We start from the raw sequence: 25,332 nt of genomic DNA on the forward strand, positions 1-25,332 counted from the left end.
ATAGGGATACCTTGTACACTGATAATATTCTGACTCATCGTAGTATATATTTGAATCATTCATAATCTTGTTTCCTTTAAATATAATTCTGATTTCTTACATTTCTAATTTTGTATTTTGTTCAAATATTTAATTTAATATTTATATTAGTAGTTTTTACTTTTACCATCTAGTTTTAGAAATAATTTAGATTTATTTAACAGGAATTAGGCCAACGAGCCAAAAGGACAAGCGTTATTTTTTCTTTAATATTATTTCCTTTCTCACGTTTTTGCTAACGGTTCTTTATCATTTCATTCCCCTCTGACCCCTCTACCTTTCACTACGTAGATATTATATGTAGAATATGTTTCATACATTTTAATTGTAATATTTGTACTTGTTACTTAAATTTTTACTATTGTTATTTGGTTTCCGGATTAACTTTAAATTTACTAGACTTTCTTCAAGTAAAGCATAATAATACTAAATATTGATGATATAACAACGTTTGTAAGCGATAACGATTTCCTGATTAACAAAAATACTTGCTAAAAAAATATTAAAATCTATAATGGACCGTGGAAGTGATGACGTAGATTTTATTGACATATGTCAGTTTCACTTTCCAAACAAACCTTGTTTAGTGTGGATAATTTGTATTTTTCGTTATTTTTTCATTTTTTTTACAGAATCTTTCCGCTTTTTGCAATTGGCTGTGAGTTTCGCCGGTAGCGCTCTCTCGCGGTTTGAAACTTGTACTTTTTTTGTAAAACCGGTGTAAGTGAAATATGACAAAACGAGAAAAATAGATATTTATCTCAAAATACACAGATTATGAACTGAAATATTATTGTAAACTGATTACTGAACGAATACACAGAATGAATAATAAAAGTAATTACGCTTTTTTATTTTATTCGTTATAATTATAATATGTAAGATATAAGTTCCTGCGACTGGATGACTACTTACGCAAGAGGCCATTGAGAAAAAGACGAAGTTTATGTGAAAATATTTAAAGGTTAAAGGTTACCTTACCTTACTTACTTTTGTGGAGTGTTTATGTTTACTACTTGAAATATATTTAAAATGGAACAAAGACCTAATTATTATATAAATGCAATACATAAAGTGTTGCTTTTGGGTCTTCTACACTATGTGAGGCAAAAACGACGAGAACGTAGCTCAATATAATATATATTATATTATCAAACAAAACAGCTAACATTTATTGACAATTAATTGAAATAAATATTAATCCATCCAATAATCTGACACATGATACATATATTATGACATATATTATGTCAAAAAATGTCGGATACGACAATCCAATATATTCGTACAAAAAATTTCGTATTTCGTGTCATCGGATATCAGATCTGTCAAAATCCAGTTTACACCTCTTGTTTTCATTTTTCATTCTGTTTACTGTTTTTGCTCAGCGTTATTTTTTGTGTGCGTAGGCCTTAGTACTTAGATATCAATTTGTTTGAATTTTATCAAAATGGATATTAAACATTAAACTGGATTTAAGTCTATATCACATGATATCCCATATCAACCAGTTACACCAAAAAAGGGGAAAGATTTAGTTGATGCTGGGCATGTACGCAATGTTTCGAAATATAATAGCTGCATCCAGGCCTCAGGTACATAACTAGGGCTCATTTCTGCATCAGATTTTCTTCCTCCAAGAAAATGATCACTGCAAATTAAATGATGACTTTTTGGAGTCCATAATGATCCATCCTCGCTACAAAATCAATTATTTTTTTATTTTACACCATAGAAATATTATGTTGTTTGTATTATAGGTTATTTACTTACTTTTTCTTATTGATAGCAATAATCCACTTTTCTCTTTGAACTGTTTTATGCTTGGCAACAGGAAATGAATAAAATTTACAATCACTGATATACCCAGTATTTTTACATGTATCAATACAACAGCTGCTATATCTTTTTTTTTTGAAAAATCCATATTCGCCATTAATTGAAAATTTACAAGTTAAATGCAGAAAACTGCCACTAACAGCGCTGGTGAAAACTGTCATATCCCCTCTACTCATCGGCTCACAGCGAATATCTAAGTATTCTAATAGTTACTACAACAATTTTACAAGGTTGTGTAAACAATAAAGCATGTTGTTTTATAAAAATAGAATAAAATGCATGTATCAATAAAGTAAGGTTAGAATGTCTTTAATTTAAACTTTTAAACTATATTTCATAGAAATAGAACACTGAATTATGATGGTATTATCTTAAAAACACTATACTTAAAAGAAAAAGCAGCAGAGGAAGCAAAATGTTAACTTTATAGAAATTAAAAAGTCTTGAGATTGGACATTTCAACTTTTGTTTGGAAAGTAATTGACAGTTGTGACGTCACACTTCCACGGTCCATTGTCAGTTGACAGCGGTACAACACGTAAAAACAAAAGAAGAAGAAAAATTTGACGTGTCAGGTTTTAAAGGTTTGATTTCCACGTCAATAGCAGTAAATTTGTTAAAAGTATATGTTTTTCTTACAGTAAAAGACAATTTTAAGTTGAAATGTGCTAATAATGCGATAGGTATTGTATAAAGTTATAACTGAGTCTATATATAGTGTGTTTTGAAAAAACTAACATGTTAACCAAGTTTGAAACAAAATCCGCCCGGGTAAAAGGGCTATCTTTTCATCCTAAACGTCCCTGGATCTTAACTAGTCTTCACAATGGTTGTATCCAATTATGGGACTACCGCATGTGCACCCTCTTAGAGAAATTTGATGAGCATGATGGCCCTGTAAGAGGCATTTGTTTCCATAATCAACAGCCCTTATTTGTTTCTGGTGGTGATGATTACAAGATCAAAGTATGGAATTACAAACAAAAACGATGTATCTTTACTCTATTGGGTCATTTAGATTACATTCGCACAACATTGTTCCACCATGAATATCCATGGATAGTTTCTGCATCTGATGATCAAACTATTAGGATCTGGAATTGGCAGAGCAGAACTTGCATTTGTGTTCTAACTGGACATAATCACTATGTTATGTGTGTAAGTTTTCATCCTTCTGAAGATTTGCTGGTGTCAGCTTCTTTGGATTCCACTGTTAGAGTTTGGGACATTTCAGGTAAGCAGTTGTAAAGAAATTCTTTTTGTAGTAATCTAAATAATATATTCTTAACTAGCTTAACTCATCCATATGGATCAAATTTAGTAATTTAAAAAATAATAAATTCATAATATATTAAGTAATTATTTTGTATCAATTTTCTGTTGTCTGTAATTTTGTCAATTGTTAAGTAGTCACAAATAAATAAGTAGGATAAAAATATAACCAAATTTGTTGTAGGCTTAAGAAAGAAAAATGTAGCTCCAGGTCCAGCAGGACTAGAAGAACATTTGAAGAATCCAGGAGCAACTGATCTTTTTGGTCAAGCAGATGCAGTTGTAAAACATGTGTTAGAGGGTCATGATAGAGGTGTCAACTGGGCATCTTTCCATCCAACTCTGCCTCTTATTGCCTCTGGTGCTGATGATAGACAAGTAAAATTATGGAGAATGAATGATTCTAAAGCATGGGAGGTTGATACATGTAGAGGCCATTGGCATAATGTTTCTTGTGTTTTGTTCCATCCTAGACAGGTGAGTTTCTCATATTGTTGATACATTAAATGACTGTAGGAACAGTATCTTACAGATCTTGTATTTTGTCCTTTTTATAAATAGCACATTTACAACAGCTTTTCAATACAATATTTTGTATACAAATATCTATCCTGTCTATTTTTACATAAAAAAATTAAAAAAGGTAGTTATCTGTACACCATATACAAATTGTTTGCAAAGTCCAACCTCATCTTCTTATTCAGGATTTTTAATGTGCCAAAGTAATAATATTAATGTTTTTATTATATATTTTTTTCCAACTTGACCCACATAGCCTTCGCTCTGGGTCTGTAATTGTAAATTTATCATTTTTATTAATGACATTTGTACTTTCATGGAATAAATAAATAAATAAATTTGGTTGAAATAGTTCATTTCCTTTTTAATCTATCAAAGCAGTGGATTTTCATATTAACTGATTAGTGGTTCAAATAAAAACAAATGTAAAAAATGTCAGTATAAGCTGGTTAAAAATTGGTTCTCATAAATTAGATTTTTTCATTTTGGTTGAAGGCATTGATGTTCATTGCCTTCACTATCTCCAAATCAAATTAAATCCACTGCCTTAGCGGATTAAAAAGCAAATTAACTATTTAAAACCAAAGCGGCATGGCATAGAACAAATGCCCCTGCAGATGAAACTAAATTAAATAGAATAACTAACTAAGCAAGAGCTAAAATTAAAGCTATTCCAGAAAGATCATTCATGGAGTACCTCACTAGTTTCAACCAATATGACAACTCCATCTGGAAACATATCTAACACTCAAAGAAGCCTAAAACTCAAGTACCTCAAATTCACAGTGAAATTGACTATTTGCAGAAAAACTTGCCACAGTATTTAGGCCTAACAATGCTATACCAGATGTTGAAGTAACAAGGGAATTATTCCAAATTGCCATAAGTGTTCCACCCATAATAATGTTATCAGTTAAAAAAGTAAAAGAAGAAATAAAGTACTTAAATCTTCAAAAAGCACCAGGTGTGGACAAAGTAATTCCAAAAGTTCTAAAGGAATTGCTACAAGAGGGAATAGCTCACATACATATTTAATGCTATCCTAAGAATCAAGTAATGGCCTAAAATTCTGAAACTCACAGAAATAATACTCATTCTGAAACCTGGCAAAAATCCAAATAATTTCAGATCATATCAACCAATAAGTTTACTACCTGTTATCTTTAAAATACTGGACAGACTGCTGCTACAAAGAATCTAAAATATTCTGATCCTGGTACTCAAGAATGGATACCAATTCACCAGTTTAGCTTTGGAGAGAAACACTTAACTGTTAAACAAGTCCACAGAATTATTCATAATATAAACCAAGATTAGAAGACAAACTGGTTTGCACCACTGTATTTGTAGATGTCAGTCAAGCTTTTGACAAGTTGTGGCACACAGGATTATTATTCAAGATTCAAAAGTTCCCATCTCCCATTTCAAATTATTAAGAGAGAGAGTTTCAAATTATTAAGTTACAGAGAGTTTAGACCAAAATTCCAATATGGTCCAATAGGTACATTTCCCAATGACACTGTTATTCTTGCAAGAGATGCAAATCCAGTTAGAACTTCCACACTTCTCCAAAGTCACTTGGATCAAATATAAACAAATTGGGCTGCAAAAACGGAAAATGAAAACTAATGAAATGTAATCTGTGAATGTTATCTTTACCCTGAGAAAGCACCAGTGCCCACCAGTGTACTCAAACAACATACAAATACCACAAACATGAAATATTTAGAAATTTACCTAGACAGAGGATTAAGCTGGAAAGAACACATAACCTAAATGTAAATAAATTGATTTACAACTAAAAGATGGCTAAACAGTAGAAAGTCCAAAGTATTATTAGAAAACAAATGTCTTATAATTTATAAAAAACACAGACATGGCATAAATAAGATGGGGCAAAAATAGATTATGTTACAGAATAGATTATGTTAAAAATGTCATTTAAAGACAAAACAAAACACCCTAATAAATCAGAAACCTACACAAATTTGCTAGTTCACCCACTATTACAGTGCCAAACCAGTAGACTTAAAGAGAAATTGGCTAGCAGACCTACAAAATGGTTGAAGAGGACTTGTCAATGGAGAAGGCATTATCATCAAATTTGAGCAGTAATGTGCTATAAAGTCAACACGTTAGCCTATAGGATAACATTGATCTTTTGAGGTAAACTTGAGGTCAGTGGAGACATGTCACAATGATTGTAATAATTTAATCTTAATTTTCATAAATATGCTTCAAATATTAGGGGTTCTGTGTAACATATCTTGAATTATTGCTATTAACGTAAGCCACTTTTATTTCTTACAATTATATGAAAGAATATTGAAGATATATAGTTTCTGTACCAGTAGACCATACATTTATTTATTTATTTAACAGAACATGCTGTTTAGAAAATAATAATTTAATAAATATAAACAGCTAAAATGGTGCAAACTTTAAAACAATTAAATTAATGAAGAAAACAAACTCTGCATATTGAAAAATGATTGTAGGTCCTCCTTCATTATCAATTACAGCCTGCAGTCATCTAGACATTGATTCAATCAACTTTCTAGTGTACTCCGGGGAAACTGTGTCCCAAGCTTCAGTAATTTTTACTTTCAATTCATTTCTATTTGATATTGGGGCACTATTTACTTTATTTTCTAATGTCAACCACAAATTTTTAATAACATTCAAATTTTGCTGACTCTTCTGGTGTTTTAATGACATTTCAGCAATGATAATGCAACCAAGTATGAACCCGACATGACATGTGTTTTGGAATATTGTTCTGATAAAACCGGTAATTGTTATTAATACCTAATTTTTGAGCACTAGGTACTGGTTCATATTCCTTTCAATAAAATGCATGTTACCTACTCCTATAGATGACATACACCCCCACATCATCGCTCGACCTCCACCATGCTTTACCGTAGCTTTCATATTTTTTAATTATAGTTTTTTATTCGGCTTTCTCCAAACTGATATTTTTCCATTGGACCCAAACAGGTTTATTTTGGTTTCATTAGCAAATATTACTGAATTTCAAAAGTTTAAATCTTTTTTAATATGCTCCCTAGCGAACACCAATCTAATACACCTATTTATTTGGCTAATAAAAGGTATGTTTCTAGCAGTTTAACCATGTAGGTTATTCTTTCGTAATATCTGTCTAATTGTTTCTGGGTTACATTGTTTTCCAAACTGTATTTTCACCTCATCTCGCAATGTTGGTACATTTTTTAGGATTATTTGCTATTTTTCTGACAATCCATCTTTCCTCACGTGCAGTAAAAATCTTATTTGGAGCTAACCTTGATTTATTTTCAACTCTATTTTTATTTCGGTAACATTCAATATTGTGCTGAACTGTTGATGAACATATATTTACCATGTTGGATATGTCTCTTTGGCTATATCCATTTTTATGGTGAGTAATAATTAAATTTCTTTCACTAATCACAGTTCAGCGACCCATTCTTAAATAATTTTGACATTTCTGGATTAAACACTTTGAAATGTTAAATTAAACATAAAAATATCTGCAATATGAGTTTAATGAGCAATACTTCGCAAATTTCAAATTGATAACTTGTGTAATGCTTCATCTTATCTGCATCATTTTAGCTGTGACATCAAAATCATACATAAAATAATTAAATATTTATTGTTATTCTCTGTTATATATATTTTATTTTCTAATAAATATTGAGCCGCTGATACAAGCTAGTTTTATTGAGTAGCGACTGCATCTATTAAGCTGTGAACCACTGTATATAATAGTAGTCAGTCAGCACTACATAACAAATAATATTAGCATAAATAATTGGATTTTGCAAGAAGATATGTATCTACTATAAGGATGAAATTTGATTATGCTTGCTTTCTTGTGCATCTATATGAATTTACACTGCTAGATTCTAAAATCTGCTGAGATAAAGGAGATCATATGTTTTTCTGCTGTATGTAAAATATACACTATTTGAATGTTTTATGTAAAAAAATTCAACCTACAAAATAGAACCCCCTTTCAATAGTGTCCAGAAAAAACATATGTACAAAAAAATATATACAAATTGTATAGATTAGATTATGTTTTTGTACCTGACTTTAATATTTACATAATTTTTCAGGAACTGATTCTCTCAAACAGTGAAGATAAAACTATTAGGGTTTGGGATACAACTAAAAGAACTTGTCTACATACATTTAAAAGGGAAAATGAAAGATTTTGGATAATGGCATCACATCCGAACCTTAACTTGTTTGCTGCGGGACATGATGGTGGAATGGTAAATTCAGTTTTATTGTAATGTATTTTTTTTTTATAAAAATTCTTAGTTATCACTTTTTTACATTCAATTAGAATCATTTATATTAAAGTAGTTGTTAGATCCCACTGCATATGAGGAAATAACTTACTCCATTTCAGGAAGTGGATTAAGTCTCCTACATTCATTAATATATACTTCTCATTTCCTAGTGACCTGGTTATTGTTTCCATTATTTTTTATTTTTATATAATTTCAGCAGATAGTTTTTCTGCTTTTGATTATTTGGACAGTTTTTTGGTCCACAATCTTTCACAGCGCCTTATATGGCTTGTTGATAAAAGTGTATAATTTTTTAATTATTGTACTTAGTGTTGATTTTTGTAGTATGATTCTATACATTACTTTTTTTTTGTTTTATATATTTGTCTGAAAATCTTTTTCTAGTAGTTATATGTTTTTTTGATGCCATTTCTCTGATATTGCATATAACTTATTAATGCTTTGTATACTGTTTAGTTGTTTTTGTAATAACTTGATTGGCTACCCTACTATACCATGATTGGCTTCTCAACTATATCTTTCATTTACTTTGCCCTTTTACTACTCATGTTTTTATTTGATTGTAATTCAAATGATACATTATTTAATTTATGTATTTTTTAGTCTTAGTTATGTATATATTTATATTATTTTGTTACATTAATTTTTTTTTGTAATTTTTTACTATATTTGTTTTCTCTATATATCTTTATATTTATTTTTTCATGACATTTATATTAAGTATCTTTAAGTAGTTAGACTTACGCAATTTGTAATATGAATGGTATACTAACAGTCTTGCACCAAAAATAGAAGCAGAACATATTTTTGTGAAAAATCAGCTTTTGTGTTTATCACCTTTAAGATCAATATGTTTTTGCTATTGAACAAACCAATTGGTTGAGCATTTATGGCACAAAAATATTCGCCTTTAAGATCAATATGTTTTTGCATTCAAACTAAATTCGCGAAGCATTTATGACAGGCAGTCAGACATAGGTATATCACAAATGAGATTTTTGTATACTTAGACCGCCTCATCTGGCGTTTTTAAGAGGCTTATAGCGTAGTTTGTTTTTAAATCAAGAGAATGCAAAGAAATCACACGGTGCCTAGTCAGGACTATATGCAGGATGACTCACCAAATCGATGTTTTTTGCTTTCAACTGTTCAAATATTATATGAGCCGTGTGTGTGCTGGTATTGGCCTGTTCAACAAGATGCGACGTTTTCAGTTGTTTTACGGAGTTCATTAATCACTTCTGGCAAACAAATGGTTGTAGACCATTCAATATTGACGGATCTAACATTCTCTAACGAAATCGTGGCAACATGTCTCGTTTTTCCAAAAAACAAACCACACGCCATTCCTTATTTGCCAACGCTGTGAGTGTGGAATATACTTCATCTAATTTACTTACCGTTGCACGTCATCCGCGTCATAGCCCGTGACGTCACATGATACCAACACGAAATATTTAGGCGGTAGGTGTGTTCTTTTTTAGAATGACTTTGCCGAGTACACTATCATTACAGCCACTAGACATATTTTATTATATACGCGTAGAAATAATATTTAAAGATTTCCATTAATGTTAACTTAAAGAAATACACAATAATATATTTCATTTAATTTGTATAAATGCATTATAAAGCGTTTTTATGAAGAACATTTGTTCGGAACACACTGTAACTGTAATCGAACGAAGGTGATATTTTGGCATAAATCGGCAACACTTATTTGACAGTTGTGGTGTTGACTAATGTTAATAAGTAATGAAAAAAGTGTTGTTTTTTTTAAGTATTCCATTTTACATCTTTATACAACGCATACAAGCGGCTGAAATTGTTTTTAACAAGATTATTTTTTAACTCTTGTTTTGTTTCTATTTATTTACATTAAATATTAATTTGTTTTATTGTATAATCCACTTTTGCAATAATTATGTGACCTATTTGATTTAAAATGGATTCAGGATTTTTTTATACTTTGGCAATTATGTCAACTTCGATCTCTGTCAATGATAATGACGTGCAACAGTAAGTAAATTAGATGGACTGTACTTTTGTTACCTTTGGCCCTTATCGAAACACGCATACCATTGATTATCGATATATTATGGATAATGAATATATCCATTTTTCATCACCAGTCATGTTTCATACTAAATTTGAGCTGATCTGTTGAATTGTTTGAGTGTGGAGCGGCACATATCCCCATATGTTTTGTTTTGGGTAGCAGTCAAATTATGAGGAATCTGACGACTGCACATCTTCTTCACCACCACATGGTCATGAAAATTTTTCTGTATTTGACTCATGGCTATGCCCAATGATGCACGAATCTTATGATAGGTATCATGTCGATCTGCTGCAATCATCCCACACACAGTCAGTGTTTTCCGAGGCAACAGCTGTGGCCGGATGGTCTTTACGTCTGAGGTTGGTGCTTCAGGGATGGGGAATTATCGATTTCGTTCAACTCAAATCGACAGGTTATTCTCCTTTCAACACACCGAGAATGACCACTAATGGATTTCTGCTCAGTCTTTTATACTGCCAGTGACTGTATAAAAACATGTTCTGTTGAATACAAAGGTGTACCCTAGACGATAAGATAGACGATCGTCACAAATAGGACTTGGAAATTTCAATAAACATTTTAAATTATGTCTCTGAGTAGACCTTTTATTACATCACAATTGAAAAAAAATTGGTTAAAATCGGTTACCAACTTCAAATTTTATAGAGGTGTTTCCAATCTAAATGGGGCACACTGTGTATCAAGACTCATTGAAGAGTCTGATAAGACTGAAAAGGTTTTGATGTTTCAACTAATCCTTTTGGATAATTTTGATTTAAATATAACAGTTACAAAAAGGAAGATTTTATATTTTCTTTTTAAATTTTCAAGTAAATTCTTTGTTAAAATTTTTTCTGTACTGATATTCCTTCCCGTATCTTATATTATTTTGAAAAAGTGTCCTCAATAAAAAATTTTTGAGGTTCGTCCGTAAGAATAGTTGCTGGAATAAAATGAAAAAATGTTAATATAATTCTTGATTTTTGTTGAGTTTAAGTGCAATGTATTGACATACACAAGATTATAGCCAACCAATGTCCGCAAGTGTTGCACCTTTAGTAGCAAAGCTCCATCGCAGATCGATTTTAAGCACTTCAAAAAGATTTCAAGGACCGTGTCCACATTCGCCCTTTATTTTTAAACTATTTTGAACTATAATTGATTTAATCTATTGAATAATTAAGTATGTACTGCAATTAAAATATAGAGTCTTAGTAGTTTGCTTGGGCGGTAGCAACTATGAGCAATTTTTGGACATTAACCTCTTTTCTCCTATGCTCCAGATATATGTATGTTTTATGTTAAGTATGTTTTAGGTTATATTCAAACTTGAGCGTGAACGTCCAGCTTACACAGTACATGGCAACCTCCTGTACTATGTTAAGGAACGTTTCTTACGAAAACTTGATTTTACAACATCTAAAGATGTTCCAGTCATTCAGATTCGCGGTGGAGGAAAAATACCAGTTTATAAGATGTCCTTTAATCCCGCTGAAAATGCTGTGCTACTTTCTACAAGAACTTCAAACTTGGATAATAGTACATATGATTTATATGTGATTCCAAAAGAGCAGGAGAGAGATGATCAAGTACCAGGTAAATTGAAATTTTTCCTGCTTGGTTTTGTTATATTTACTTCTTTCCTCTTTTTTTTCCCTCTTTTCCGCTCTATTAACAAATCTTGATTATTTCTTCACAGGTTAGTGTTTTTTTCTGGAAAATACTATCTTTGTTTATAACATATATATATATATATATATATATATATATATATATATATATATTTATATATATATATATATATATATATATATATATATATATATATATATATATATATATTTATATATATATATATAAATATATATATATATATATATATATATATATATATATATATATATATATTTATATATATATATAAATATATATATATATATATATATATATATATATATATATATATATATATATACAGTGTGACCCATTTAGATTGGAAACACCTCTATAAAATTTGAAGTTGTTAACCGATTTTAACCAAATTTTTTTTTAATGTCATGTAATAAAAGGTCTATTGCGGGACAAAATATGAAATATTTAGTTAAATTTTCACGGCAGTCTACGATACTTTTTCTTCGTCGAAAATAGAGAATTTGTATTAGCGATTTTTTTGTTAAAAAAATTTCTACGGCATTGGATTTAGAGTGGCTTCAAATAGCTATGACAAAAATTTCATTAAAATATATTTATTAATAACGAAGTTATGACAACTTAAAATTTTAAAACTCACTAAGCTACGAGTCAAAAAAGAACACCCTGTATCAACAGATAACCATAAAACTAATTATTTTTCAAATAATTTTAATAATAAACCACTACTAGACAAAAAAATGTTTAAAATAGCATAAAAATTTAATGCAAGTAACGCACTTACATTATTATTAACTTTACATGCTAAAACTTAAATCTCAGTTGCCATGACAACGATATTACTGTATGACATTATTTGTGTCATACAAATTTCAGTGCTAGCATAAATTTATCCATAATATCTGCAACAATATTTACTTCAAATTCTTTTAATAATATTTTGTGCCATGGCTGCAAGATTAAGTTTGAGAGAAAAAAATGAAATTATACGTCTTTTGGGAGATAACGATAGAAGTGCCAGGGAAGTTACAGTACAATAGTTAAAGTACAATATTTAATGACACACATTAGGATCGTCCTAATATTAGTTGCGGTACGGTAAACAAAATAAATAGAATATGTAATGAATATGGTGCAGTATCAAAACTAATTTTAAAAAATAACCCGTTACAAAGAAGAAGAGGAAATGATCAAATAATTTTAGATCATTTCAGAAATAACCCTAATGCCAGTTTAAGGAATGCCAGTTTATATTTGAATGTGCCTCGAGAGAGTATTCGACGATGTCTTAAGGTAAATAATATTAAACCTTTCAAACCAAAATTCTTACACACATTACAAGAAGGCGACGAAGCAAAACGTTTAGAATATTGTTTATGGGCCCAAGGGGAATATTTAAACAATATAAATTTTCTAAAAAACGTGTTGTTTACCGACGAAGCCACTTTCACTACAAATGGAGAAGTATCATCACAGAATTGTCGCTATTGGACAGCAGATAATTCCCATTGGGTAATAAACTGTAAAAGCCAGTATTCTCAAAAAATCAATGTCTGGTGTGGTATACTGAACGAGCGAGTTATTGGTCCTTTCTTTTTTGAAGAAAACTTGAACTCACAGAACTTTTTAGAATTTTTAAACACCGACTTGTGGAATACTCTTCATGAGCTCCCAATTAATGAACGATTAAATTTGTATATCCAGTTAGATGGGTGTCCTGTTCATTACGCCAGAACCGTGAAGCAATGGCTAAATGAAAATTTTCCGAACCGTTGGATAGGCCGGGGTAGTCCGTTGATAGATTGGCCACCCAGATCTCCAGATCTCACAATTTTAGACTTCTTTCTCTGGGGAGTTATCAAACAAAAAGTTTACCAAACCCGTGCAAGAGACGTAAACGAACTTCGTACAAGAATTCGACAGGCATGTACAGAAATTACTCCCCAACAACTAAGAAATGTAATTAGAAATATTCATAAACGCTACGACAAATGTATCCAATTAGATGGTGGATTGGTAAAAGCAACTAGGATTTAAACTAAAATTATGTTTCCATGTTTCTGTTAATACAGAGTGTTTTTTTAACGTTAATACAGAGTTTTTTTCTTAGTGAGTTTTAAAATTTCAAGTTGTCATAACTTCGTTATTAATAAATATATTTTAATGAAATTTTTGTCATAGCTATTTGAAGCCACTCTAAATCCAGTGGTGTAGAAATTTTTTTAATAAAAAAATCGCTAATAAAAATTCTCCATTTTCGACGAAGAAAAAGTATCGTAGACTGCCGTGAAAATTTAACTAAATATTTCATATTTTGTCCCGCAATAGACCTTTTATTACATGACATTAAAAAAAAAATTGGTTAAAATCGGTTAACAACTTCAAATTTTATAGAGGTGTTTCCAATCTAAATGGGTCACACTGTATATATATAAATATATATATATATATATATATATATATAATATATATATATATATATATATATATATATATATATATATATATATATATATATATATATATATATATATATATATATATATATATATATATATATATATATATATATATATATATATATATATATATATATATATATATATATATATATACCCTAAGGTATTGGGTGTTAAACATACTGAGATATAATATGTATAATTTTAACTTTTAGACGTTTCATATGGTTTTCTACGACAGTTTGTATTATTTTTTGCAACATGATAGACAGGTTTTATTAATATTTACTTAATCGTCAGTGTCTCGTGATTGCCGTGGTAGTAAAAAGAAATACGACAATTTTTTTTTTCAAGCAAATTTGGTGCTATTCGAATAACGAACTCTGAGCTAGCGTGATTTTCTAATAGAAGCGAAAGATTTTTGTGCGTTGTACTTTCCGTCATGTCAAAAACCAAATCTAAAAATATTATTTCGGGAAAAATATTGGACATACATCACTAATATAAAAAGCGATATTTTATTGCTATAAAACGCTTTATAATATATATATATATATATATATATATATATATATATATATATATATATATATATATATATATATATATATATATTATATACGGAAAATTTTGATAATTCATGATTTTGTAAATGCAGACTATGAAGGTCTCAATAACTATTTTTCAATGATACCTTATGAAGACCATTTGAATTTGACCAATGTTGATGATGCTTTAACAGAATTTTACAACATACTTAATATATCATCATAATGCCAACTTACGTTATTTAGTTGTACAGAAAAAATTGCTCATAAAAATTATTTGGCTTCCTGTAATCAAGAGGATTAAGTGATTTTCTCAGAACTTAAAAGATTGTGTAAAGATTTTTCAAATCAATGTTATAACCAGGTTCTGAAACTACTTTCTTGTTGCATGGTTAAGTTGAATATTTTGTTTTTTATAGGATTAAACCCCATTTTTTGGTGCTGATTGTGATCTATGGTTATTATTGTGAGTCGTTATGATATGATTGTAAAATGTGATTTTCATCAAAATCATAACCAATAATTGTGGCTTAATTTCATAAAAAACATAGTATTTAATGTTATAACACTTATCTGAATCAAGTAAATCATAATTTATGCAGTAATCCTAAGTACTTTTGGTAGTTTGTAAATAAAAAGAGAGCATCAAAAGATTTACCGGACAGTAACACCTAATTTTTCAATATCAGTGAAATATATTTTTCAACAACATTTTAGCCTTACCTAATAAGTTAAGCTGCGGTCCAGATGGTATTCCTGATTATTTTCTAAAGAACTGTATTTATTCACTAACTAATCATTTACATCTTCTTTTTGAGTCATCATTAAAAACATCGGTTTTTTCAACTTTATGAAAGCCTTCTTATATCTGACCAATTTTTAAGTCAGTTAATAAACAAGACAACAAATTATCGAAGCGTGTGTAAACAATTCTCGATACCAAAACTTTTCGATAGACTACTGCGCGATCAATTAAAATTGTATTGTAAAGAGCGCCTAATACACAATCAACATGGATTTTCTCAGAATAAATCAACGGTAACAAATTGACTACTCTGTGAACAAAAAATATTAAATACGTTGGAGAACAAAAGTCAGATGGATACTATTTATACTGACTTCTCAAAGGCATTTGGCAGAGTAGATCATAATATTCTATTAGAAAAATTAAATGTCTTTAGCTTCAGTCATCAATCCTTATAATGGTTTAGCAGCTTTGTAAGAGACCGCACACAACAAGTCAGAAGAGATTGTTTTAATTCAGATATAATTATTCATAATATAATTCGGATATAAATCCTTAGATTCAAATGATGATATACCTTTAATTCAAGAAGATTTAGACCGGTTGAGTATTTGGTGTAAGAATATTTTGCATTTTTACATCTTTTTCTTTTTTGTTTCCGTCCAGTTCGGGCAATGTATTTTTATTGTTTCCGAAAAATAAAGAACTATCGCAGTACCAAATCGAAACTGTTTTAGGTTATGAGTATCAAAGTTAGTAGAAGCGCTTTGATATAAAAGTTTACCACGACATTTACTCCCCATGGTGTACGTTTACCCTTAAGAGTATTTAATCACAGAAAAGTATCCTCTAAATGGTACGAATCACAGACAAATGTCCCTTAAATAGTAATATATGTTCATTATAGGTTTTCTTCTACTTTAAAATGGTATCCGTACAGTTATTGGGAATTAGCAAAGTATTGGCAAAATGCAGAATTGATCTATTCTTAAGTTGCAAAAATCTGTCTCATGGTTTTGTTTTACTGAAGATATTAGGATGTAAACTTCTACGCTAATATAATCGAACTTCTGGAAAATTTAAGGAACCCATAATGAATGTAGGTAGACTAAATAAACTCCATCTGGACATGCTCTTTACAACTAACGTGCAGGCAGGTTATTTTATGGTCGTATTTAGAAAAGGCATTACTGATAGAAAAAAAGTATTTTAATAAAGCAATTCACGGTTTTAAATTTCATTTCTTAGTTAATCTATCATTAAAATCTTATAAACAAGAATAGAAACTTTTTCTTATTGGTTATAGAAAAAGGTTAAAAGCAAAAACAAACATTGTTTTAAAAAATATTAGCTAGCAACAATTACCCCGATTCTCCTCTTATCTAAATCACATAATATCCAAATTCCTGCATGTCAAAAGCTTTTTTGGTAGTAGTCAGTAGTTAGTAGTTTTTAAATATTGCAGATCTATTTTTTTTATTAGAAGCTGAAAGTAAAAGGTCTTCTGGACTTACGGCATTATGGGTTGCAAGAAATAGATTTGCAGTTTTGGACAGGACTCATCAATTAATTATAAAGAACTTGAAGAACGAAGTCACCAAGAAGGTACAAACTCCTACATGTGATGAAGTATTTTATGCTGGTACTGGAATGCTGTTATTGAGAGATTCTGAACATGTTACTCTGTTTGACGTTCAACAGAAGAGAACTTTAGCACAAGGTAACAAAAAAAATAAATTAATTTTATATAAGTACTTATTTCTCGTATATACGTTGATATTCTAAAACGTTCTGGACTTAGTACAAACGACAATTAATGCTTTCAAAGACATTTTATTTTTCGACATAATCTCATTTAATAGCAATCAATTTCATCTAGTGGTGTTCTAATTAGTGATTTATAGCTGCAATAGTTTCTTGATCTTACCAAAAACGCTAACCAGTGAGGAATACACGCAGGTTTTAGAACAGATTGAAGTTCGAGGGAGTCATGTCTGGAGAATAAAATGGATGTTCAATCACTTCATGGTGCAGATGGAATTGTCTTCATGGAAAAATATGTGTTTCTTCTTTAAGCCAGATCTGTTTTCACGAATCATTTTCATTCGAAGTTTCAAGTCTTAGAAGAAGAAAGTAGTATTTTCTAGTTCTGGTATATATAATATGGTATAACCACACCATTTGGCAATGATTTACGATGTGGTTGCAGGTTTTGGAGAATTTCATGACTGTTTTAACTCTACCATCGATTTCTCCTCGATGGGTATTTGAATCGATGTTACACCATTTTTACTAAAAATTTTGTTACTGCATCATATTTAATTTTTTTCATTTTTAATACTCTCTTGTCGTTTCCCCATTACTGAGGATCGTGATTTCTTTCAATATTCCTAACAATTTTTCTCCATTGGTCTCTATCTTCAGCTGATCTGAGAGCTTCGCAGAATGAGTTTCCAGCTGAATTTTAAATTTGGTCGGACAGAAACAATTAATCTCTCCAAACTATCGTCACCTGTGCAAACAACGTGACCGAAAAATTGCAGAATACGTCGCAGGCATATTTTGGACAGCCTTTTTTTAATCTCGAGTTGGTTTAGAATGAAAACTTTTGTCCTATGAGCCGTCCATGGTATGCGCAGCATTCTTCTCCAGCACCACATCTCAAAGGCATTAATTTTTTGACGCTTGCGTCCGCGAAGAGTCCAAGTCTCTGCCCTGTATAGAAATATTGAGAATACAAGGGCATTCACCAGTCTCATCTTGATATTTTGAGAGATAGATCTGTCTTTCCAAACTTTAGTTAGGCGACTCATCGCATTTTTTGTCATACCAATACGTCACCGAACTTCTACTTCACAGTTACCATCGTTAGTTATACTAGACCCGAGATAGACAAAACTGTCCACTATTTGGTATTTCTGTAACATGTTAGTCAGTTGAATAGTGTGGAATCTGTAGACCATCATTATTTTGTCTTTATTTATTGAGCTTTCTTGATTTTCAGACTGTATTGCTTTCGTACTCAGCTCTTCGCAGGAGATTAAACATTTCTTGCTCATTTGCTGCTATAAGTGTAGTGTCATTACCGGCCCATCCATCTAAAGCCATCCTCAGGACATGTTCACCATAAATGTTGAATGTCAAGTGACAACACGCATCCTTGTCTAACACCTCTCTCGGTTTTGAATTGGTTTCAGAACTTTTGATCTAATCGTGCTGTTGCTATATTGGACTGGTACAGATTTTTAATGTGTCATCAGGTGCATTGGTGTGCTCATTTCTATTAAAATGGACCACAGATTTATCCATCTTACACAATCAAATGTCTTTTGGTAGTCAACGAAGCATATAATCATAGGTACTTGAAATTCTCTAAGAGTTTTCAATGAGTTGTCTCAGGTTCAGGATTTGTTCCCGTGTACCTTTATCCTTTACATTTTTAATACTACGTGCGCCCAAATCCTTAAATCGAATGTACTCAGTTCACTGATGGTATCACAACATACCACCACATTGACACATAGCAATGAAACTCCCATATTAACAAGTGAACGCCGCCCATGCTTCTACTGTAAACTATAAATATTTGGCGGCAAATTCAAAAAGTGCTTTCTGAATAATGTACTATTATCTACTCATAGAAGTACTGTCTTTTCTCTATCTTTATTTACTCGTATTTTGAGTATAAGAAACCAGTTCACGAAAGGTTCTTGCCTAGATGAACCCATATGTCGTGGAATACAATTTAGATTCCCTATATCACTTCATCCATCGTCAGCTTGCTTTGAAAATTGTAGACGGTACAGACTTAGACAAAAATCTGAATTTTAGTTTCGAACACCTAGAAATCTTCGTATTTCTACTTTTTGTTTTATTCTCAGAGAGCGCCGTATGCGTCTGTATGAAGTTATTTTATTATTACTTCCTTTGACGGAAAATATTTGATTTCACGTTCAGGGCTTCTACCAAGTCACTCTGATAAGTCCTGCTAGGACGAAATACGTATAAGCGAATTCTAGAGGTACTATAATGTGAAATCAAATCTTACTGTCTTTTCTATAATTTTAATTTTGTTACGATTTTAGTGAAAATTAACAAATGCAGATACGTTGTCTGGTCGTCTGATATGTCCCACTTGGCTCTGCTTTCCAAACACAACGTGACTATTTGTAATAGGAAATTGGATGTTTTATGTTGTTTACATGAAAATACTAGAGTAAAATCTGGAGCTTGGGATGATACAGGAGTTTTTATTTATACTACAAGCAACCACTTGAAATATACACTTAAAAATGGGTGAGTTATTTTGTCATTTATGGTATGATTATGCGTCGATACAGATATACATTGGTTATAACAGTATCAGCTTATAGTTTTGACAACACCGACAGTTGTCTAGAATATAACACTACATCGGATGGATATAGATGTCTGGGTTAGTTAGTTCAATATCTGTGATTTTAGTAATATTGCACTGTTTTGATTTTAATTTATTTTAGTTTTTATTTAGTTATTTTAACACTAAAACTAAAAACAACATTAATTAATCTATCGTATTTTTATTAGCTGACACCACAAATTTACATTTTAGACTAACTCTCTAACATTAAATTTAACATTTATATATTCTTCCGACTGGCTCCCAGATTTCGGTAGAAATTTCTCGATGCCGCACCTGCGACTCGATTTTTGATTGCGTATATTCCATAAGTTGTTTCGGCTGTAATTAACACGATTTATCGAGAGTTACAACGAGAAATAAACAATCAAAATTAGTTAGAGTGCAAAACAAAGTTAAAAACTAATCAGTAGTATAAAAAGTGGACTTCTAAAAGGTGAGTCAGTGAAATAATTATAAGCAATTAACCAAAATACACCGAAGAGGTTAACTGATAAGCGCGATAAAAAGCAAAGCATTCACTGAAGTCTTCACCAATTTTTATGCGACGTTGCCACTGTGAGCAAAATATCCCAGGCGACAATATTTTAGCTGGTTGTAATAAATAAACGGTAGACACTGTTTTCTCTGAACCGTTGAGGTGGAAGATAGTGCCTGGCGCCGAATAATGAAAAAGTTTTTGGAGAAAGGAAAAGATTGGGAGAGCGATAGCTCAGTAACGGACGACGGAATAAAAAGAAAAATGAGGGAGGATGACATCGAAGATGAAGAAAGAGGAGAGCATACGAAGAATAGAAAGCTCTCAACAAACTCACCACGGAATAAGCATGAATCAAAACTAGATACCATAATTGAAATGATGAACAAGTTGGCAAAAGATGTCACAGAGATAAAGAATGACCAAAAGAGCAGTAAAGAAGCAATAGAACAGCTCATCGAAGACAATAAAAAGTTAAAGAAGGAAAATAAAGACCTAAAACAAGAAAACAAAGAAATCAAAGAGGAATTGAAAGAAATCAAGGAGAATATGGAATTTATGGAAAAACAAAGGAGGAAAAACAATGTAGTGTTGAATGGTATATTAATAGATACCTATGATCAAAGAGTAATAAAAGGGGCGATGCTGAATATATTCAAAACATATATGGAAATTGAGGTCAAAATTAAAGATGCATACAAGTTGGGAACAAAAACCTGTCTGATCGAACTAGAAGATCAGGAAGAAAAATCAAAGTCATGAAGAACAAGTACAAGCTAAAAAACCACAAGGAAGAAAAAATATATATTAACAACGACACCACAATGAAAGAAAGAGAAATACAAAAAACTATAAGAATGATTGCACGAGAAGAGAAAAAGATAAAGGCAACGACGTAAAGATTGGCACAAATAAATTGTGGGTAAATAAGGAAGAATGGAAATGGAATAATAAAGAAAATAAGATAGACAAACCAAAAAACTAATAAAAAACGGCAATGGAAAAACGATGACGAAACAGGCAATGAACAAGGACATGAGTAAAGGACATGAGTAAAGCACTATACAAAGACCAGTATGGAAACTTAAAAAAGAAGGAAGATGAGAAACGCCTACAAATACACAAAGCAACTGCAATCAATGAGATTAAAAGTGTGAAAACAACGGCAACTCAAAAAACCAGAATACCTGAAGGATGGACAATAGGAACATGGAACGTAAGAGGTCTCAACGGCAAGGAGGCTGAACTTGTAGAAGAATTTAATAAGGCTAAAATAGACATACTAGGAATCACAGAGACCAAAAGAAAAGGTAACAGCACACAGTTTCTGGAAAATGGCCATTTTTTAATACTCAGTGGAGTACCCCCGTCAGAAAGTGCACGTGAAGGAGTTGGTTGTCTCATCAATAGAAACTTGACTAGTAGCATTAAAGATTGGGAATGTATTACCGAAAGGATCCTAAAAATTAGAATGACAACCGAAGAGAAGAAACCAGTCAACATCTTTGTTATATATGGACCAAACGATACCGAAAGAGCGAACACCAAGGACATTTTTTGGGAAAAGGCGACGGAGATCATAGATAGCGCAGAAAGTAACATAATAATAATTGGCGATCTCAATGGTAGAGTAGGCGTAAAAGACCAAGAATCCTCGGATGTACTAGGACAACACGGAGAACAACTAAGAAACAATAATGGTCAACGAATTATAGACTTTTGTAGAGAGAATGACCTGATAATTATGAATTCGTTTTTTCAACACAAAGATGTGCACAAATATACCAGAGAAGTCAAGAGTAGAGGAGAAAAGTCCATTATTGACTATGTATTGGTAAACAGACCTTTAAGACAATGTATTAAAGATGTCAGAGTCAGAAGGGGAGCAGAAATATATAGCGACCATTATCTGGTAGTATCCCGAACTAATATCGGTGTGGAACAAAAACGCACGCAGAAGGTACCAAGAAAAAGAGACAGAACCCCAAGAAACCTCACCAACGCAGTTATTAGGTCATACAAGTTAGCAGATAAGAAAATAGCACAGAAATACAAAAGCTATGTGAATAATAGTCTACAAAAGCACTTAAACCAGAACTATGGCTTAGAAGAAACTTGGCAAAAACTTAAAGAATCCCTCCTAGTTGGGGGCAAGCAAATCTGCGGAATAGCTAAAATCAATAAAAACAGACAATGTACGAATTGGTGGAGTAATGAAATAAAAGAAGAGGTCAAATCCAAGAAGTTAGCGTGGAAGAAATATCTAGGGAACCAGGCAGAAAGCTATCAAAAATATAAGCAACAGAGGGCAAAAGTAAAAGACATGGTGATTAAAGCAAAAAAGAAAAGCTGGGAGGATTTTGGGAATAAGCTGGAGAAGGACTACCACACTAACCAAAAACTATTTTACAAAACTCTGAGAAGCCTAAGAACAGAGAACAGACAACAAACACCAAAACAAATTAAAAACAAAGATGGCCACATCCTCGGCGAGAACGAAAATATTATGAACAGGTGGAGAGAATATTTCGAAGACCTTCTGACTCAAAAAGACTATAATAATGAAATAGACAACACTGAAGAAAACTCATATGAGAACCCAAACCAAAACGAAATAACAATAGAAGAAATAAGAGAAATAATACTCAGGCTCAAAAGAGGAAAGGCAGCTGGCTATGATAAGATAACTGCGGAAATGCTAAAAAATATGGGAGAAAATGGAAATGAAATGCTTAGAAAAGTTTGCAATAAAGCATGGAATGAGAACAAGATTCCAAAAGACTGGGTAGTGGGCGTTATTCTACCCATTTTCAAAAAAGGTGACAGACGAGAATGCAGCAACTACAGAGGTATAACTCTCCTGAGTATCCCTTCCAAAGTTTACGAACGAGTACTGGAGAAAAGACTACTACAAGAAGTAGACCATAAGCTGGAGCAGTCACAGAGCGGTTTCAGGAAGGGAAGAAGCATCCATGACCATGTTTTTACACTCAAGCATCTAATACAAAATGCACGAAATACAAGCACGGAACTATACCAAGATTTCATAGACCTCGAAAAAGCATTTGATAGAACCCCGCGAACCGAAATAGACAAAAGCCTAAGAAACAGAGAAGTAGACAGCAAACTCAGAAAAGCTATTATGAGCCTATACAAGAACACAAGAAACAGAGTAGGAACAGATAATATGGAATCAGAAGAGTTCAGAGTCAATGATGGATTACGACAAGGAGGTGTACTAGGCCCCATCCTGTTCAATATTGTACTAGATGATGTAATGAAGGAAACTAGAGAAGAAACATCGAGAATATTTGTTGGACATAGAAACCTGGAAATGATACAGATAGCGGAGTGCGCATTTGCAGATGACCTCGTCGTATTTGGAAGAAACGAGGACGCACTTAAGAGAAACCTCCAGATATGGAGAGATAAACTCGAAAAACGTAACCTGAGAATTAATGAAAGTAAAACCAAGGTCATGGTATGTGGGAAAACAGACCAACATACAAACATTAAAATCAATAACTATACTTTAGAACAAGTCGAAACCTTTAAATACCTGGGAGTGCAACTAGAGAGTAGGGGTACACAAGAAGCAGAGATAAACAATCGAATAGCAAACGCTTCCCGGATATACCACGCAATTAAGAGCACATTCCTATCGAAAAAAGAAGTATCCCAAAAAGCAAAGATAGCTATCTACAACACAGTTTTTGTACCTATCTTAACATTTGGATGTGAAAGCTGGACGCTCACCACCAGACTAAAAAATAAACTGCAAAGTATTTCAATGAAGTATCTAAGAAGAGTACTAGGGGTGACCAGAATGGACAGGATACGGAACGATGAAATAAGAGAACGCCTTAAAGTCCAATCAATAGAGAAGAAAATCGAAGAAGCCCAACTGAGATGGTACGGCCACATGGTAAGGATGGATAAAAAAAGCCAAGTGAAACAAGTGTGGGAAGCGAGAAGAACCTTGAAAAGACCGAGGGGCAGACCCATGAAGACCTGGGACGATGAAATTGCCGCCATCCTAGACAGGAGAGGAGTCACCAAGGAGCAAGCGAAGAAATTGGCAAGCAACAAGAAGAATTGGAGGAAGTTTGTATATGAAACCTAAAAAGAGACTTTACACCCAACACCTTAGGGTAGAAGGGTTATTGATTATATATATATATATATATATATATATATATATATATATATATATATATATATATATATATATATATTCCATAAGCTTCAACAGTTAAATGCCGTTAGGATGGGGATCAGTAGCGTAGCGAGTGGGCTGATATAACAATATGCTCGACATGTCTGACGGATAATGGTCTTTGTGTCAATTCAATAAAACTATGCTTAGTTAAGATTTACAATACTATAGGGTTACTTACTAGGATACTCCCTATATCGTTAAGTTTCTCTTCTTCTTCACGTGCCATATCCGAATTGTCCAACGGTGGCTTGGATCAGATCACTATTGCGAAGACTTCTCGATCTTGTACCACATGGAATAATTGTTCTGCATTTGATATAGAATCATAATATAATCAAGAAACCTGTTTTCTTCCTACACCTTTCCGATCTTCTATTTTGTCTTTAAGCATTTGTTGTAGTATTCTATATCGATTTCTCTTCAATATATGTCCCAGATAGGACGTTTTCTGGTATTTAATATTCTTTAGTAATTCTCTATTTTAGTTGACCCTCCTTAGTACTTCCTCTTTAGTTTTCCTTGCCGTGAAGGTATCTTCAACATTCGTCTATGAATAAACATTTCTAATGCCTCAATTCAGGTCATGCTTGATACTTTTAGGATCCACACTTCTGCTCCATACATGAGTACACACCAAACACCACTTAATCATTCCTTGTCTTAGTTTTAAACTGAGATGGTTATTGGAAAGAAATATTTTCATTTTGAGAAAAGTGGTTTTAGTCATTGTATTGTGTTTTATTTCTGTCTGAATCTGTTTAGTCCGTTATGAGGGTTC

The 25,332-nt window shown here is 31.8% G+C and overlaps 1 protein-coding gene across 2 annotated transcripts in view; it reads left to right on the forward strand.

Moving 5' to 3' along the window:
- Positions 1 to 2,458: 2,458 nt before the first annotated feature.
- Positions 2,459 to 25,332, forward strand: part of alphaCOP (coatomer subunit alpha) — a 43,787-nt gene continuing 20,913 nt past the window's right edge. The window contains exons 1-6 of one of the 2 annotated variants that reach the window (XM_072523416.1): positions 2,459 to 3,112; positions 3,335 to 3,627; positions 7,794 to 7,952; positions 11,373 to 11,652; positions 16,924 to 17,178; positions 19,544 to 19,754. In XM_072523416.1, the coding sequence (XP_072379517.1) occupies positions 2,617 to 3,112; positions 3,335 to 3,627; positions 7,794 to 7,952; positions 11,373 to 11,652; positions 16,924 to 17,178; positions 19,544 to 19,754 (1,694 nt within the window). In that variant the 5' untranslated portion in view covers positions 2,459 to 2,616. The remainder of the gene's footprint in view (positions 3,113 to 3,334; positions 3,628 to 7,793; positions 7,953 to 11,372; positions 11,653 to 16,923; positions 17,179 to 19,543; positions 19,755 to 25,332) is intronic. The other variant, XM_072523417.1, reaches the window with a different exon arrangement.

The sequence above is a fragment of the Diabrotica undecimpunctata genome, chromosome 2, assembly GCF_040954645.1.
Source record: "Diabrotica undecimpunctata isolate CICGRU chromosome 2, icDiaUnde3, whole genome shotgun sequence".
In the NCBI taxonomy this organism is placed as follows: Eukaryota; Metazoa; Arthropoda; class Insecta; order Coleoptera; family Chrysomelidae; genus Diabrotica; species Diabrotica undecimpunctata.